Source organism: Penicillium nucicola (genome assembly GCF_028828085.1).
Source record: "Penicillium nucicola strain IBT 29836 chromosome Unknown utg000010l, whole genome shotgun sequence".
In the NCBI taxonomy this organism is placed as follows: domain Eukaryota; kingdom Fungi; phylum Ascomycota; class Eurotiomycetes; order Eurotiales; family Aspergillaceae; genus Penicillium; species Penicillium nucicola.
In genome coordinates, this window is record NW_026643134.1 from 3,143,209 (window position 1) to 3,156,902 (window position 13,694).

The 13,694-nt window shown below is 37.3% G+C and overlaps 5 protein-coding genes across 5 annotated transcripts; 2 read left to right on the forward strand and 3 right to left on the reverse strand.

The window, feature by feature from the left end:
- Positions 1 to 139: 139 nt before the first annotated feature.
- Positions 140 to 584, reverse strand: N7511_009747 (RNA methylation protein TRM112; the record flags this gene model as incomplete). Its single annotated transcript, XM_057132124.1, has 2 exons — positions 140 to 343; positions 399 to 584. 2 exons carry the CDS (start codon positions 582 to 584, stop codon positions 140 to 142), a joined length of 390 nt encoding a protein of 129 aa, XP_056980112.1.
- Positions 585 to 812: 228 nt separating this feature from the next.
- Positions 813 to 1,988, reverse strand: N7511_009748 (small ubiquitin-related modifier domain-containing protein; the record flags this gene model as incomplete). Its single annotated transcript, XM_057132125.1, has 1 exon — positions 813 to 1,988. The coding sequence occupies one exon, from the start codon at positions 1,986 to 1,988 to the stop codon at positions 813 to 815; it is 1,176 nt and encodes a 391-aa protein (XP_056980113.1).
- A 394-nt stretch (positions 1,989 to 2,382) lies between these two features.
- On the forward strand, positions 2,383 to 2,657 carry N7511_009749 (U4/U6-U5 snRNP complex subunit LSM6; the record flags this gene model as incomplete). The annotated part of the gene is made up of 2 exons (XM_057132126.1): positions 2,383 to 2,488; positions 2,539 to 2,657. 2 exons carry the CDS (start codon positions 2,383 to 2,385, stop codon positions 2,655 to 2,657), a joined length of 225 nt encoding a protein of 74 aa, XP_056980114.1.
- Positions 2,658 to 3,486: 829 nt separating this feature from the next.
- N7511_009750 (S-methyl-5-thioribose-1-phosphate isomerase) lies at positions 3,487 to 4,694 on the forward strand (the record flags this gene model as incomplete). Its single annotated transcript, XM_057132127.1, has 2 exons — positions 3,487 to 4,010; positions 4,070 to 4,694. 2 exons carry the CDS (start codon positions 3,487 to 3,489, stop codon positions 4,692 to 4,694), a joined length of 1,149 nt encoding a protein of 382 aa, XP_056980115.1.
- Positions 4,661 to 5,082, reverse strand: N7511_009751 (uncharacterized protein; the record flags this gene model as incomplete). Its single annotated transcript, XM_057132128.1, has 3 exons — positions 4,661 to 4,856; positions 4,913 to 4,932; positions 5,047 to 5,082. 3 exons carry the CDS (start codon positions 5,080 to 5,082, stop codon positions 4,661 to 4,663), a joined length of 252 nt encoding a protein of 83 aa, XP_056980116.1.
- Between the last annotated feature and the right edge of the window lie 8,612 nt (positions 5,083 to 13,694).

A 13,694-nucleotide genomic window follows, 5' to 3' on the forward strand; every position in this document is an offset into this window, starting at 1 on the left:
CCAGGGAAGAGGAAAGAACTTGCTTCCAAGCAGCTAGCTCCCAGTGTGGGGGTATCGATATGTTAAAAAGTTTTTAGTGATAGCCTCATATGTCATTTAGACTAGAGAAGATTAGCAAGTTGTCCAGGGATCTAAAGGATTATCCCCTCTCACCTAGGTGGCTCGGGAGAAGGAAGTTTGCGATTCCTTCCTTGATCATATATTCATGACCGCAGTTCCCACAGACTAACTTTCCTTCTGAGACTTGGGTTTCGAGTAACAATTTATGCAGATCTTTCAGAGTCTGCTCATTGTTGAGTGCCTCGCCCTCTGGTTTCGACTCTGGGAGACTCGGGAATCCTAACTAATATGTGTGCAAGGTCAGCCTGTGTATGTTAAAATCACAGAGTACTGGCTACCTCGTTGGCAGTGGTCCGCAAGGCATCCCAGTCGATCCGGGGAATAATGTTGCGAATGAATTCTGGTTGGAATTCCTGTTCTTGTTGCTCCAGCTCTGCATCATGAAAATGTAATGGATATGATGCTGGTGATGTCTTGCACTCCTTGACCGCGCATGTCACAAAATTGGCTGTGATTACTTTCATTGTGTTCGCTTGAGTCTTTGTATGGGTTTTCCGATATTCCACAATTCGAAAGGGTGTTCTAATGAGAGAGGGCGAGTCTAGAGCGACACCAAAAAAATTAGGTGAGGCCCCACGGCTTATCGAATATCATGTGATTGATAACGATATGGATATGAATATGGACAGGACTACGACTTCACAAAATATGCACTGCTTCATAGACCGGGGTTTGCTTTGATTTCTGGCCTATTACTTGATCTGAACATCCACCAAATCTAGGTCATCGATGTCATAATCACCAAGGCAATCATCAGGGTTCAAGGTATCCCCATCAAATTGGAGGGAGATTGTTTGATCCATGGAGATATTCTGTTTGTTTCGAAAAGCAGAGATGAGGCGCGAAATTTGAGTTTTGGCTCTAGCTTTAATTTTGAAATCATCCAGTCCAGGACTTCTCAGAACAAGTTTCATCGGTTCACCCTTGTCATCTTCCAAAGTTGGTGCCGCAGTAGATGCCTTGCCGTCATCGGACGAAGGGCTTCGATGACTGACCGGTAGAATACTATCAGCAACTGCCTCCATATGTATGCGCAGATCTGGATAATCCGTAGTGGAATCCTCGTCCATGCTTGAGGTTATGTGACTTCTCCCGGCATGTACGCCTAGACTCCTGCAGGTTGTCACGTCGAACAAGCGTCGGCCTTTCCAGGTCAAATAGATCAATGGTTGAATTTCTGGGTCAAAGTTTTGATAATTGCACCATGCCAAGCGAACTTCTCGCAATCCCTGTGACATTTTTCGGCGGACCAGTAATGGCTTGGTGTTGGTGATTTTGGATGAGATCAAGATCTGAACGGTCGGGTCATCCGATGGTTTCGGTGATAGGCCAGACTGTGTGGTTTTTGTTTCCGGGTCATTGACTTTCTTGGAGGACTCACAGGAACTGGTTTCTGAAGTCAGGGTAATTTTGGGGTCACGGACTGGTGGCGATGAGGCCGTTTCATGCTCTCTGTCTGGATAAGGATGGGAATCAACCTTCTCAGAACGCATAATATCTCCTTCGAAGGGTTGATTTCTTAATTCTTTTCCATTGTTGCTGCGATTCGACGGAGAACAGTCAAGCTGTTGCGCTTCCGTCAGCACAATTTTCTCGCCATCAGCCCCGGGAGAGATGGTCATCGTCGGATCATCAACCGTGCTCTCTTCTTGTGATTCTTGGGAAAGCCGGCACCGCTTTCTTGGCGTCGCATCGTCAGCAAACTCATCATCAGTAGCTGTGAGTTCTGGTGTTTTCGGCTTTCGGTAAGCATCTCGAGTCGCAGCAACAATATCAGAATAAGTTTGCTCGGAGCGACGGTAGAACTCATTATCGTCTCCTTCAGTCGCCTTCGTTGCCCATGAGGGTTTCTTGAAAAGAGAGCGCATTATGATTTGAGCGTATGTAGACTGAGGGTTTGGTTAAGTTCAGTCCGGGAACCAAGTACAGATGGCGTGGTCAGATGAACTGAATGAGCCGGGTGGCTATGATCTTGATCAGTTACTGTTAGTGCCTGCAAAAAAATCCCCCGACTCGATGATCTCAATCGTGTTGAGCCTGAATGTCAAGCTCTAAAGCTCTTTGGGGAAGAACCTCGGGAACTGAACCCCGCTGGCATACGCCTCACCGCCTTCCAGGTGTCTCTCACTTCCGACTCTCCACATCACTTGCGAAAAGCATCACAACTTGGTAAGTCTGTATTGATTCTCAAAATTTCATTCTGGCTAATCCCAAATGCAACTGCAGGCTATTTTACCCTAAGCAAGTTGTTGAACGTCAACCATGGAGAACGGCCCATCCTCTGAAGGGAAAGACCCCTCGGCCTTTCTCAGCGAGATTATTGGCGCGCCTGTGATTGTCAAGCTGAATTCCGGTGTGGTTTATAAAGGTATAATCTCGCCAGGCTCTTGCTCCTATTGCATACTAATATTGTTGTAGGTGAACTCCAATCGGTCGACGGCTACATGAACATTGCTCTGGAAAAAACAGAAGAATACGTCAATGGACACCTTCGACGAAACTATGGCGATGCGTTCGTGCGCGGAAACAACGGTTAGTCAATTTGCTTCCTTGGGGGCGGGTCGAGGCTTACAGGACTCCAGTGCTTTATATCTCTGCAAGTTGATATAAACTCGGTTCTGATCTTTAGCGCTTTTGCTCTATGCACATAAATCATGTCTCACATTTGATTGTTATGGGCATTTTGCTTTAGATGCAGGGAAATTTCGGTTTTTGGTTGGTGGCTTGGACAGTCTGAATGTCCAATTTCAGGCGTGGGAGCTTTATGATCATGACCATAAGGCCAGGGCTAATTCCAAGTTTTTTTTACCTCTTATTATTCTGCGAAGAGCATGTGCTTACCTTGTCTTCTGTGGCGTATGGCTCAATTTTCACCCATGTTATCTTGAGATGCATCATCCTAACAGCCAGATAATCCCTGCATAACACCCTTAACCAGGGAAATGTATGCTCTCTCACCTCCTCGTGATTCTGAACCTAAGGGATGGACAGGGATTTAGAGACATACTTCAAAGCAATATTCCATGGTGAACCATCAAAATCAATCCATTCTTCCGTTGTGTAATGTTACTCCCTCTATCTCTTTAACACTCTTGGGTATTTTCACGTTGATGTTTACACCTATGGACCCAGGAAGATATCCTTATGACAGGACAGATGAAGATGGTTTAACGTTCAGTTCGGATGTTAAGTATATAATAAACAATTTATACTCTTACAGTTCTATGTGATGTATAGGAAAGATAGACGGGGACCCTTGGGAGCGGGGTGGGTTAAGTAAGCCCCTCTACCCTCCAGGACTTTTTTTCTTTGGTCTTCTTCCAGGGCTATCTATCCACCGTCCACTCCCATAGCATTTTCGGCACGATGTTACAAGCAATCAAGTACAACAAGGGTGACCTTGAAATTCTGGACCAATTGCAACTTCCGTTCGTTCAGAAATATATCACCATTCGGACTTCCGAGGATGGGTGGCACGCCATCAAAGATATGAAGGTCCGCGGGGCACCAGCTATTGCCATAGTGGCAATGCTTGCACTCGCCTCGGAATTGACCTCTGCTATGAAAAACGACGAGCTCCCTGAACTGCCGGATAATGTACGCCAGATTATCTGTGAGAAACTTGCCTATCTGGTGACCAGTCGGCCGACTGCTGTCAACCTCAGCGACGCTGCTCGCAAGCTGGAAATCGTGGCGACAGATTGCGCCAAGGCGGCAGGCTCTCGTGGTCGCGACATTGCGGTGGCGTTCATTCAGGCAGCAGAGGATATGCTAGGAAAAGATTTGGAGGATAATCAAAGGATAGGGCACCACGGTGCAGAATGGATTGCTGCCAACGCCATTAAGCCGGGCAGTTCGGGAGTCGCAGTCCTGACTCACTGCAACACTGGGTATGATCAATATATTACTTGATCTGCGATATACTGAAGCTAATGCGGATTAACCTTAGATCTCTCGCCACCTCTGGGTATGGCACAGCACTGGGCGTCGTCCGCTCGCTGGCATCAAAGAATATCCTACGCCATGCTTATTGCACGGAAACCAGACCCTACAACCAAGGATCTCGCCTGACGGCATTTGAACTAGTCCATGATAAAATTCCAGCTACACTCATCACGGATTCCATGGCGGCTGCGTTGCTTGCTGATACCCGTGTGGATGTGGGCGCCATTGTGGTCGGAGCTGACAGGGTAGCAGCCAATGGTGATACTGCCAATAAAATAGGTACATATGCCCTGGCTGTCTTGGCCAGGCACCATGGTGTCAAGTTTTTGGTTGCAGCACCGCGCACGACCATTGATCTGGCCACGGGTTCAGGACAGGATATCATCATTGAGCAACGTCCAGCTTCCGAGGTGACAAGCATCAAAGGGCCCTGTGGGGAAGTTGAGGCTGCGGACAATATTGCGATCGAGACTGTACGAATTGCGGCGCCGGGTATCAACGTCTGGAACCCAGCATTTGATATTACTCCGTCAGGTTTGATCGATGGCATTATCACGGAGGTCGGTGTTGTAGAGAAGGGTCCCGATGGTCAGTATCATTTGGATGGACTATTTAATTCCTCTGTTTGATCATGGCTAGTGCATGAAGTCTCGTTCTCGATATTCTGGGGTTCTGTTTCGGTGGTGGCCCCCAGCGCAGCTTCTTGTCTCTCAAAGAGGGCCAGAAGCTCATCAACTTTGCCTTCGATTGTGCTGAGATTGTTTTCTAAGGCCGATGCAGTCATTTCGCCCCTGTAAGATGGGATAGTAAATATAAGAACCAATGTCAACCAGGCATCTTAACATACTTGGCGAGATCAGCAAGCGCCTGTATTGCATGTTAGCGACCTATCTGGTTGCTTAGGCGTAGGTCTTGGATGAGGGTGCGGCGGGGGAAGTGATCATCGCCACCTCTAGAGGAGATTTGTTGAAGCAAGCTCACCTGTGAAATATCGAAGTCTGAATTTGATCCAGACATGTTTGATTAGATGATATGTTAGGTGAGTAGGATGTCAAGTCACAAAACGATTGTGGAAGAATCGGGGTTGTCACCGCTCTTGTGTGGCATTTCTCCACGTCACCTACTCTTTCGGTCGGATTTGTTCCTACTAAATCTGCGTTGACCTCGTTGGTTATATAGCTTTGACATATCTTAAAAGAATAAGTTCAATAAGCAAGGTATTATGCCTATACGATTAACGTATTTATTTATAATTTAGAGGCCAGTACTACTATTTTATCTAATTTTCGAGTCCTCTTTTGAAATAGTTCGTTTCTTTCAATTTCTTTTTACTTAGGTACTAAATGTTTGAAACTTATTGATGTTTCCCTTCATTAAACGAATATGTAATCTATTATATGTTAAGGAAATTAAATTTGAAGTTGATATATTAGTGTATACCTATACTGTTACAAGAGTGGCTGGCCTCTTGCTTACTGTGAAATGGTTATTTGCAATATTGTTTGGAACGGCGAGTCCAGAGCAGCAGTCACATGGCATTGACGATAACTTTCAACGCCGCCTACTTTGATATAGAAATTTTGTGAAACATGTCAAAAATAAAGAACTTGAAGATACTGTTCAGATTTACCATCATGGATGGTTTGACGGGACTGCGCTGGTTAGTCACATGGTGGCTAGAAAAAGTGCGTACTTGATGTTGGCATCACTGCCTGACGGTAGCCATAGTAGTCTTTTTGGTTCATATCGCAACTTTCTAAGCTCTCCTAGTGGATTGTAACAATACTGTACTTATTTATGGCTATGTAAATAGTTGAGAAATATGTCTCTATTTAGGTGTTAGGTCAGTAGGAGCCAAAAAGCCGGCATCTAGGTGGGTGAAAGTGTTAGTGTAGGCAGACTTTCGCTACAGTGTGTATATTCCTTTCAGTGTTTGATTATATTAGTAAGTAATAGATCATCAAGATAAATCAAATAGATAAATAACTTAGGCTCCTAATAGAATAAGTTAGTAGAATTGATTATGTCATATATTATAAGAAAATAATAATAATAATAGGTTGATTTTTCTCTAGTTTATATAAAAACTCAATGTAAGATGTATAAGATACCAAGTCCTCAATAAATAATTAGGTTCAAGCGTTTTAAGTTCTGGTAATTATGACAAACATGAACATTCATCAATATATCGGCTAATTAGTTAAATGAACTAGTATAAATTTAAAGGCTCAAAGACTAGGCAATATAGTAGTCAACTGAGCTATTTAGGGTATAGGTAAAACGAGTAAACTCTATTATATTTATTGATTAATTATAACTCGGCTATATGTCACTATAACTTATAATTATACCTATTGTCCTATGCAAGTATTATACGTTATATTTTAATATTAATAATAAATTTAGGTGTAATAAATCAATCTAAACTTCTATCGTAGAGTTTTTTTGGTCTAAATTAATAGATATAGAGAGATATTTAAATTCTTTTTCTACTACATATAAATTATCTAGCAGATAACCTATATAATAAGAAGGGCACTTATTTCTCATAATACTATATAAAATATAGTTACCCCTCCTTAAATTTAAAACTATAATCATTTATAAGTGAGTTGTAGATTATACACGTAGATATCGGATAATGATAGTATGATAAGACTTTAGGACTTAAGGGTAGATGTCCATCCCTAAAGAGGATGTATTTAATAAAATCTAATCAATTTGTACTATGATAATATTTTAGTGACAAAGTTTTACCTGTTTATGATATAATATTTTAAATTGGCTATTATTAGTAAAATATAGGAGCATATATAGAGGCTCTTGTACGGTATAATATCAATATGTTAACAAACGTAGATTTATATTTAGTTTAAGGCGATTAATTCCTATGTAGTAACGAGATTCTTATATAGATAGATATTCTATTAGCGACTTGTCATACCACATTATGAGTATCATATTTCTTAAAAATTATCTACTCTGTTAAATAACGTATATTTATTTTAATATTTTATATTATAAATAGATATGAAAGGTTTAGAGCTATTATATATAATAGGTGATTTATCTTATAAAAAAGGATGTTCGACTATTCCATAAATAGGCAACGCTATTTAAATATGTTAGGCTTTTATCTCAGTATCATTAAGACAAATTGTTATGCTGAATCTAAGAGGGCTTCTCTCCACTCTTATTCGTATGAATATCTGTCGGCTTCAGAACCCTTAAACTCTAAAAAATTATGGAAATAGTATATAGTGGGTAAAAGGCTCTAGTAGGTGTAATTAAAGTATAAATAATTATATAAATCTTCCCGAATTTATAAAGAAAAGTCGTATAGATTAAGATAAGTTTAGCAAAACATATAAGATATAATAACGTATTATATATATATGATGTATAAATACCAGAAAGCTTGAAACCGGACAAGTTAGTACTAGGAAATAAAGTATGACTAGTAAACAGAGTAGTTAATATTGTAAATTGGATAGAAGTTTAACCATTGGATTAGAAGATAACGATATTTTAGGCATTGGATTTAGGTCTTAATATGCCCCGTAAGCTTACTGGGGTATTAGATATATTACATTACCTGAGTAGGTCCGTGTCCGGTGTCGAAGATACTAATGTTCTAATTTACACTATAATATAACTGTTTATATAATAGGAATTTATTTAGTTTGAACGTACGACTCTTAAACAATTAACATAGGCCTTATAATCTGTTTACAAGAATACGTATATAGTATGGAATAGTTATTTTATACCTAGATTAATTTCTTCAATTAAAAATAATATCCTATAATATACGCCTAAGCGAGTGGCCCGGCAATTCCAATCTATCGATTTTAATAAAATGTAATGAGAAAACCTACTTAGTCCAACTACAAAATAAATTTGCAGGCTTCTAGAACTACAATGCCTTCCTCTAATGGCATTTTAATGTATAGATCTAACCTGTTTTCGCTTCTTCTTCGTCTTATTTTTAGCCCGTTAATCGCGTACTGCACCTTCGAGAATAGCTAGTGATTAAATTATTATGTAATGTAGTGGGGGAATTGCTTACCGCATGAAGTAGCGGTCTATGGATGATTCAGCACTCATGATGTATTTAAGACCTCTCTACTCTACGTAGAACAAGACAGACACATTCTTCTCTTCAGACCATCCCTATGTGCTCTCCTTTCCTATAGCTCTACCTCTCGTTGGGTTTTGCCTATGCTCCTACTGCTATTGTCGACCCGTCTGTTTTGACCAGACTGCCATCGCGCTATCCCATTTCAATAATAGACTTTTAAAATCTGATTCGTCGTCGAATTGGGCGGACGAAGATAACTTTTTAATCGCCCTTTTAATAACTCCTAAAGCGACTAGGTATGGATATTCTATATTCCGCTATCGTATATAAAGAAGGATATATAAACCTTGTGAAGTCAACGAGGTCTAATATTATCAAAGAATTATCTATTCAAGCTAAGATTAAGTCTCTAATTAGTTAGAAGGCTATCTCGCCCCAAAGGTTCATTCACGTAAAGATGAAACGCCTACCCCATTACATTTATATCCTTCATCATAGTAGCCTACGTACGTCTTGAAGGATATTAAAGTGTTCGCTAGCTTAAGAATTTACTTATAATGATTTTTATAGTTATAATCATGCCTATGACTAAACTAGTCTTGTTAAGATTATAGATATCGTTAGGGTTAACGTCGTGCTTTATTTAGGTTTTAATTTCTAGATAAGCGAAAACTATCTAAAGGAAAAGTTTCTGTCTTCGTATTTCGCTCGCTAATAACCGTAACGCTTCGAGAATAGAAGGTAAGGAAAGGATACCTTTTACCTAATTCTATAATCTACTTTTTACCAACCGAATAAGGGGGGTGGAGAGGGTTAATCCACGCGCCGCTATTAGCAAGTCGACTATTTCTCATACGGTAGATAGCCGAGCTACTACTCTAGGTAGATCCATAGAGATAATCTATTCTTAACGCGATTTATAGAGCTATTTAGGTACCGATAAAGCGTTATACTATGTATATATTTAATTAGCACGTAACTTTATATAGAGAAGATAATATTTTAGACTTATGTCTTTATAGCACATAGGACCCTACCCTCTTCAGAGGTTCTTATAATATTTACTTCAATTGATTTTTCTTCGATATATTGAGTGAAGTATTAGATCTACTAACTTTGTTTAAACTAATTTTGTAGACTAAATCATAGTAAACTTAGACAATGCTTATCTCTATCTAGTTTATATAAACTCGAAGACTATCTTCAGATTACATACCGACAAAATTTATCACTTATAATAAATGCCTAAGTTTAACGATAATTATTAGAATTCGTATATTTTAAATTATGTACTTAGTTAATTTAATAGAGCTACTCGTGGCCCTTTTTAAAGGGTATTACTATATAATACATAGCTTCCTTATACGTCTAATACAACAACAATCCAATTGAGAATTATCTCGAATTATAATTATATCTATTATTAGAATTATTAAATAGTAAACTAGGTGTTACCAGGCTGGTCAAAGCCTGAAACGATAATATAAATCCAATTCTAAATCATCACATGCTAAAAGAAAACAATATAATAAAATACTAGTGAGTTTAAAATTAGTTGACCTAGTTTAGTATATACAACGCATCTCTACATATATATTACTTAGGCAATGTAATATAATCTATTATAATTATAAAGTTAGAGAGTATATATTACAACTGACTAGGAGAGCTTAGCAAGGCGCACACTAAGCCTAACGGCAGTCATACTCTCCCGCCATATCAAGTAGCGCAGATTATCAAGTCTATGTAACCTTAGCCACCGTGTACTATATTCAGCGCAGTCTCTCTATCAGACCATACTAGTTCTCACAATATATACTATAATTTTGATAAAGACTTTATCATAATTCTATAGCTTCCCATATAATTGATAATATATAGAGTGTATAACTACCACTTACTTACTAGAGAAGAGTTCTATAGTCTTACTAATTAGTGGTAAAGAGAATAAAGTAAGAGATGTCATCATTATACAATAATGGCGAGATATTCTAGAATATTTTATAACGGAGCCTATCCGTTATAATTTCTTTAGTTAACGTGCGATATAGATTGTTTTAATACATATCAAGATACATACTAGTTAATTAAAAATTAACTTTTCATAATCCTACAACGTACAAAGGTCTCTCTATCTTAAATTTTAGTAATAATAAATAGAGACAGTAAGGGTAGTTACTAACTCTAATAGTCTTACTTATCGCCATGAAAATATAAATAATTAGGAATGACCTATGAAGATCAGATTAACGTAATCATCATATATATATATTGCGCTCCGCGATATTGATTTAATTTTAACCTCTATGCGGCGTATATTAGATCATGTATCTAATATTAGGTGGCTAACTAACTCTTACGTATCTAGTTAGGTAACTGTCAGGTGACTATTAGTTTTGGTTACCAAAAGAAAACATTTAGCGAAAAAAAGTCATAATCCATGGAATAGATGAAGATAGAGAGTTATGACTGGCTGGATAGAAATATAGCGGCTTATAACTGGCCTACGTGACATTTTATGTCCACAGTTAAGCCTTCCTTGAGTGTATACTATATAGATAAGCTTAACAGTTAATATAATAGTGAAGTATGTACATAATAATTATCATAATCGGTGGTAATTATATGCCTCATTAGCATTTTATACTAGATAGATTTAGGTCTATTATATATTATATAAGATCTTAATATTTAATTATATATACATATTTATTTCATTATGTACTTGTTGAATTTCTCATTTTATTTCTCTTCTTATATAATATTCCTTCTTCTCTTAATACTAGTAGGTCTATATCATGGTATACCCATAGTCCTCCCTTATTTCTATTTATCTATCTTACTGTCTTATTCCAGGAGGTATATCTCTATACCCTACTCATATGACAATTGATTAACTCGTGCCTAACTTATTTTTATTTACCCATAGAAACGTTATATTATTATACCTTAAACTCCAACTAAGGAGCCTATATCTCGAACCTACGGAATACTCGTAAAGCATATTGGTAGATAATTTCTCCACGTAATGACTAGTATTTAAATATTTATAGTTCTTTGAATATAGGATAACCTGAACATCTTCTTTAGCTCTAAATTTCAGTTATAGCCGATCCTATATCTTCTGGTTCTATAAGAACTAGTTTATCGGTCGTCGAAATTATATATATAAATTATACTTCTTCACCTACTAATATTCTTAGCCAACTACTTCCTATAAGTGACTCTTTTCTCGCCCCTATCATATCTTCTTAATACTCCAATTTCTATGAAAAAAGTGACTAGATAATAGTAAAGAGGCGTAGCTTTAAAAATAACAATTTCAGAGGTGTTTCTATTATGTATATCGTTAAGAACTATTTAAAAGCGTATAGGGTATACGTCAACACAATTACCCTTTAAATCCCCCAATTAAAATCCAATGGAACCTAATTTAAGAAGATCAAAAATTAAAGCTTTACCTAAAAGTTCTTACTAGGACCACCTCACCTCCTAACTATAAGCTTTAGATATTACTACTACCTGTGCCTATAGACAGACTAATTTATTAGAATTAATAACCTAGTTCCTATATAACGAGGATATATAATATTTAAAATAGTGTATATAGTCTGATTTCAATTATATTACTATTATATTATTTAGGCTAGTAATTCCATCCCGCTTAACTATATAGACCTAGAGACTATCGTATTCTTATAGTCACAATCTCTTATCCTAATAAATATTGTATCACTTTTTTAGTAGCTATTTCTCATATAGCTCGCTTACTTCTTTCTAGCTTCTTCTTTTAGGCAGCAAGAACATCTAAAATGGTAGATAAACTACTCGTAGTAATCTTATAGTTATATATATCATAATCACTTATCCTTATATTTTACTAAATAAAAGAGATATTCTTTTAGGTGGTCGTTCGAATATTTAATTTCTCATATTCACTAATTTATTTAACCTAGGTAAAGAAAGAAACCAGAAAACTATTATAGATATTCATATAATCGATGAAGAGTTAGAGGCGATATATTAATAATCTAACTTACATCGGGAGTTAGAAAGTTCTAATAAATTTATGATTAGATAGCTTAAGGAAGAGTAGACAGTATAAGTAAATAGGCTAGGATAATATTACTAACGGCTTAACTAAACAAAGCCTCGCTTATAGCCTATCAAGTATTATAATATCGTAAGGTGAATAATCATAATAGAAATATATACTACAATACTAGCGAACTATAACGACTAAATATTGCCTAAAATAGGCCCAATCTCCCGTAGACCTTACCAGATCAATATTTTTTAAAAATAGCTTAAATACATTGATTTTAATAACCTCTAAATAGGTTTGCTCGGATTCAGATTTGGAAAGTGTAGGGGCTACGCTACAATACTAACTCTATAGGATTGAAAAGACTACTCAATATATTGGTATATAATCTCAGCGTTATTTGACTAAAACTATCCTAGGAATATAGCAGGGTGATAGACCTTCTTCGAGTGTTTTAATAGAGGATTTAAGGCGATCCCCTCCTCGACCGTATGAAGGGTCCCATCATATTATAATTAATTTTAATCGACTTCCAAACTAGATTATAGCCTTTACTATTTACGAAATATCTTTACCGTATATTTTTATATTATTAAGGTTATTTTGAAGACTTTTATTGACTTCCGGAAGCACTATCATAGTCTAAAGTTCGAGGCTCGTTACACGGAATACTCGTTAAAGACGACTTACAATTTAAACTATCTCCGCCGCTACTTTCGAGCTCACATAACCATCTTTCTCGTAGTAGAGGGCTTAGGTAGATATCCGTTGCGATCGACATAGGATTTAGCGTATTGTGGAGGACGTATAATGAGGAGTTTTGGCTCCGCGCTGTTCATATATTGAAAATAGATATTAGCAGGCCTTAAAAATATAGTAGCCTAGTGAATCGTTACTTAGTAACACAGAGGCAGGCTCTTTTTCCTGATTGTTGAGCCTATAGCGTAATAAATTGATTCAACTAGTATAGTTTAATGAAGAGTCAGATATAGTACATATCGTGTAATACTGAGACTACGCCGAATGGTCTACGGTAGCTACTAGTCGCTGCTACTAGTTATGTATAGACTAACGGAGTGCGCTACTTAATATAGTAGTAGAGCTAACTACCTAACGGTAGTCGTAGTAAGCTTTTAGCTCGGTATATAACCTACCTAAGAGGTCGTAATATAAATCATATTTAACTTTATTATAATCTATACGTCGAGAATAGTAAAAATTAATAACGAGCTATACCTACGATATACCGTGTTTCTAGGCGTACAAAATAGGAGCGTGTGAAATTCTCGATAGCTAATCCGTTTTCAAATATTTTCGGGCTATTGTACCTTTATAGTAGGTATAAGAGAGGGAAATAAATACTAGTTGGTTATTAGGGGAATTTAGTGGGGCGGAGTAGGACGGAATAAATAACTTATATCTATATAGTATATACAGACTCAAATTATTAACTTACTAAGATACTAAGTGGGATATTAAGAATAGGAAACTCTCTTACTTATG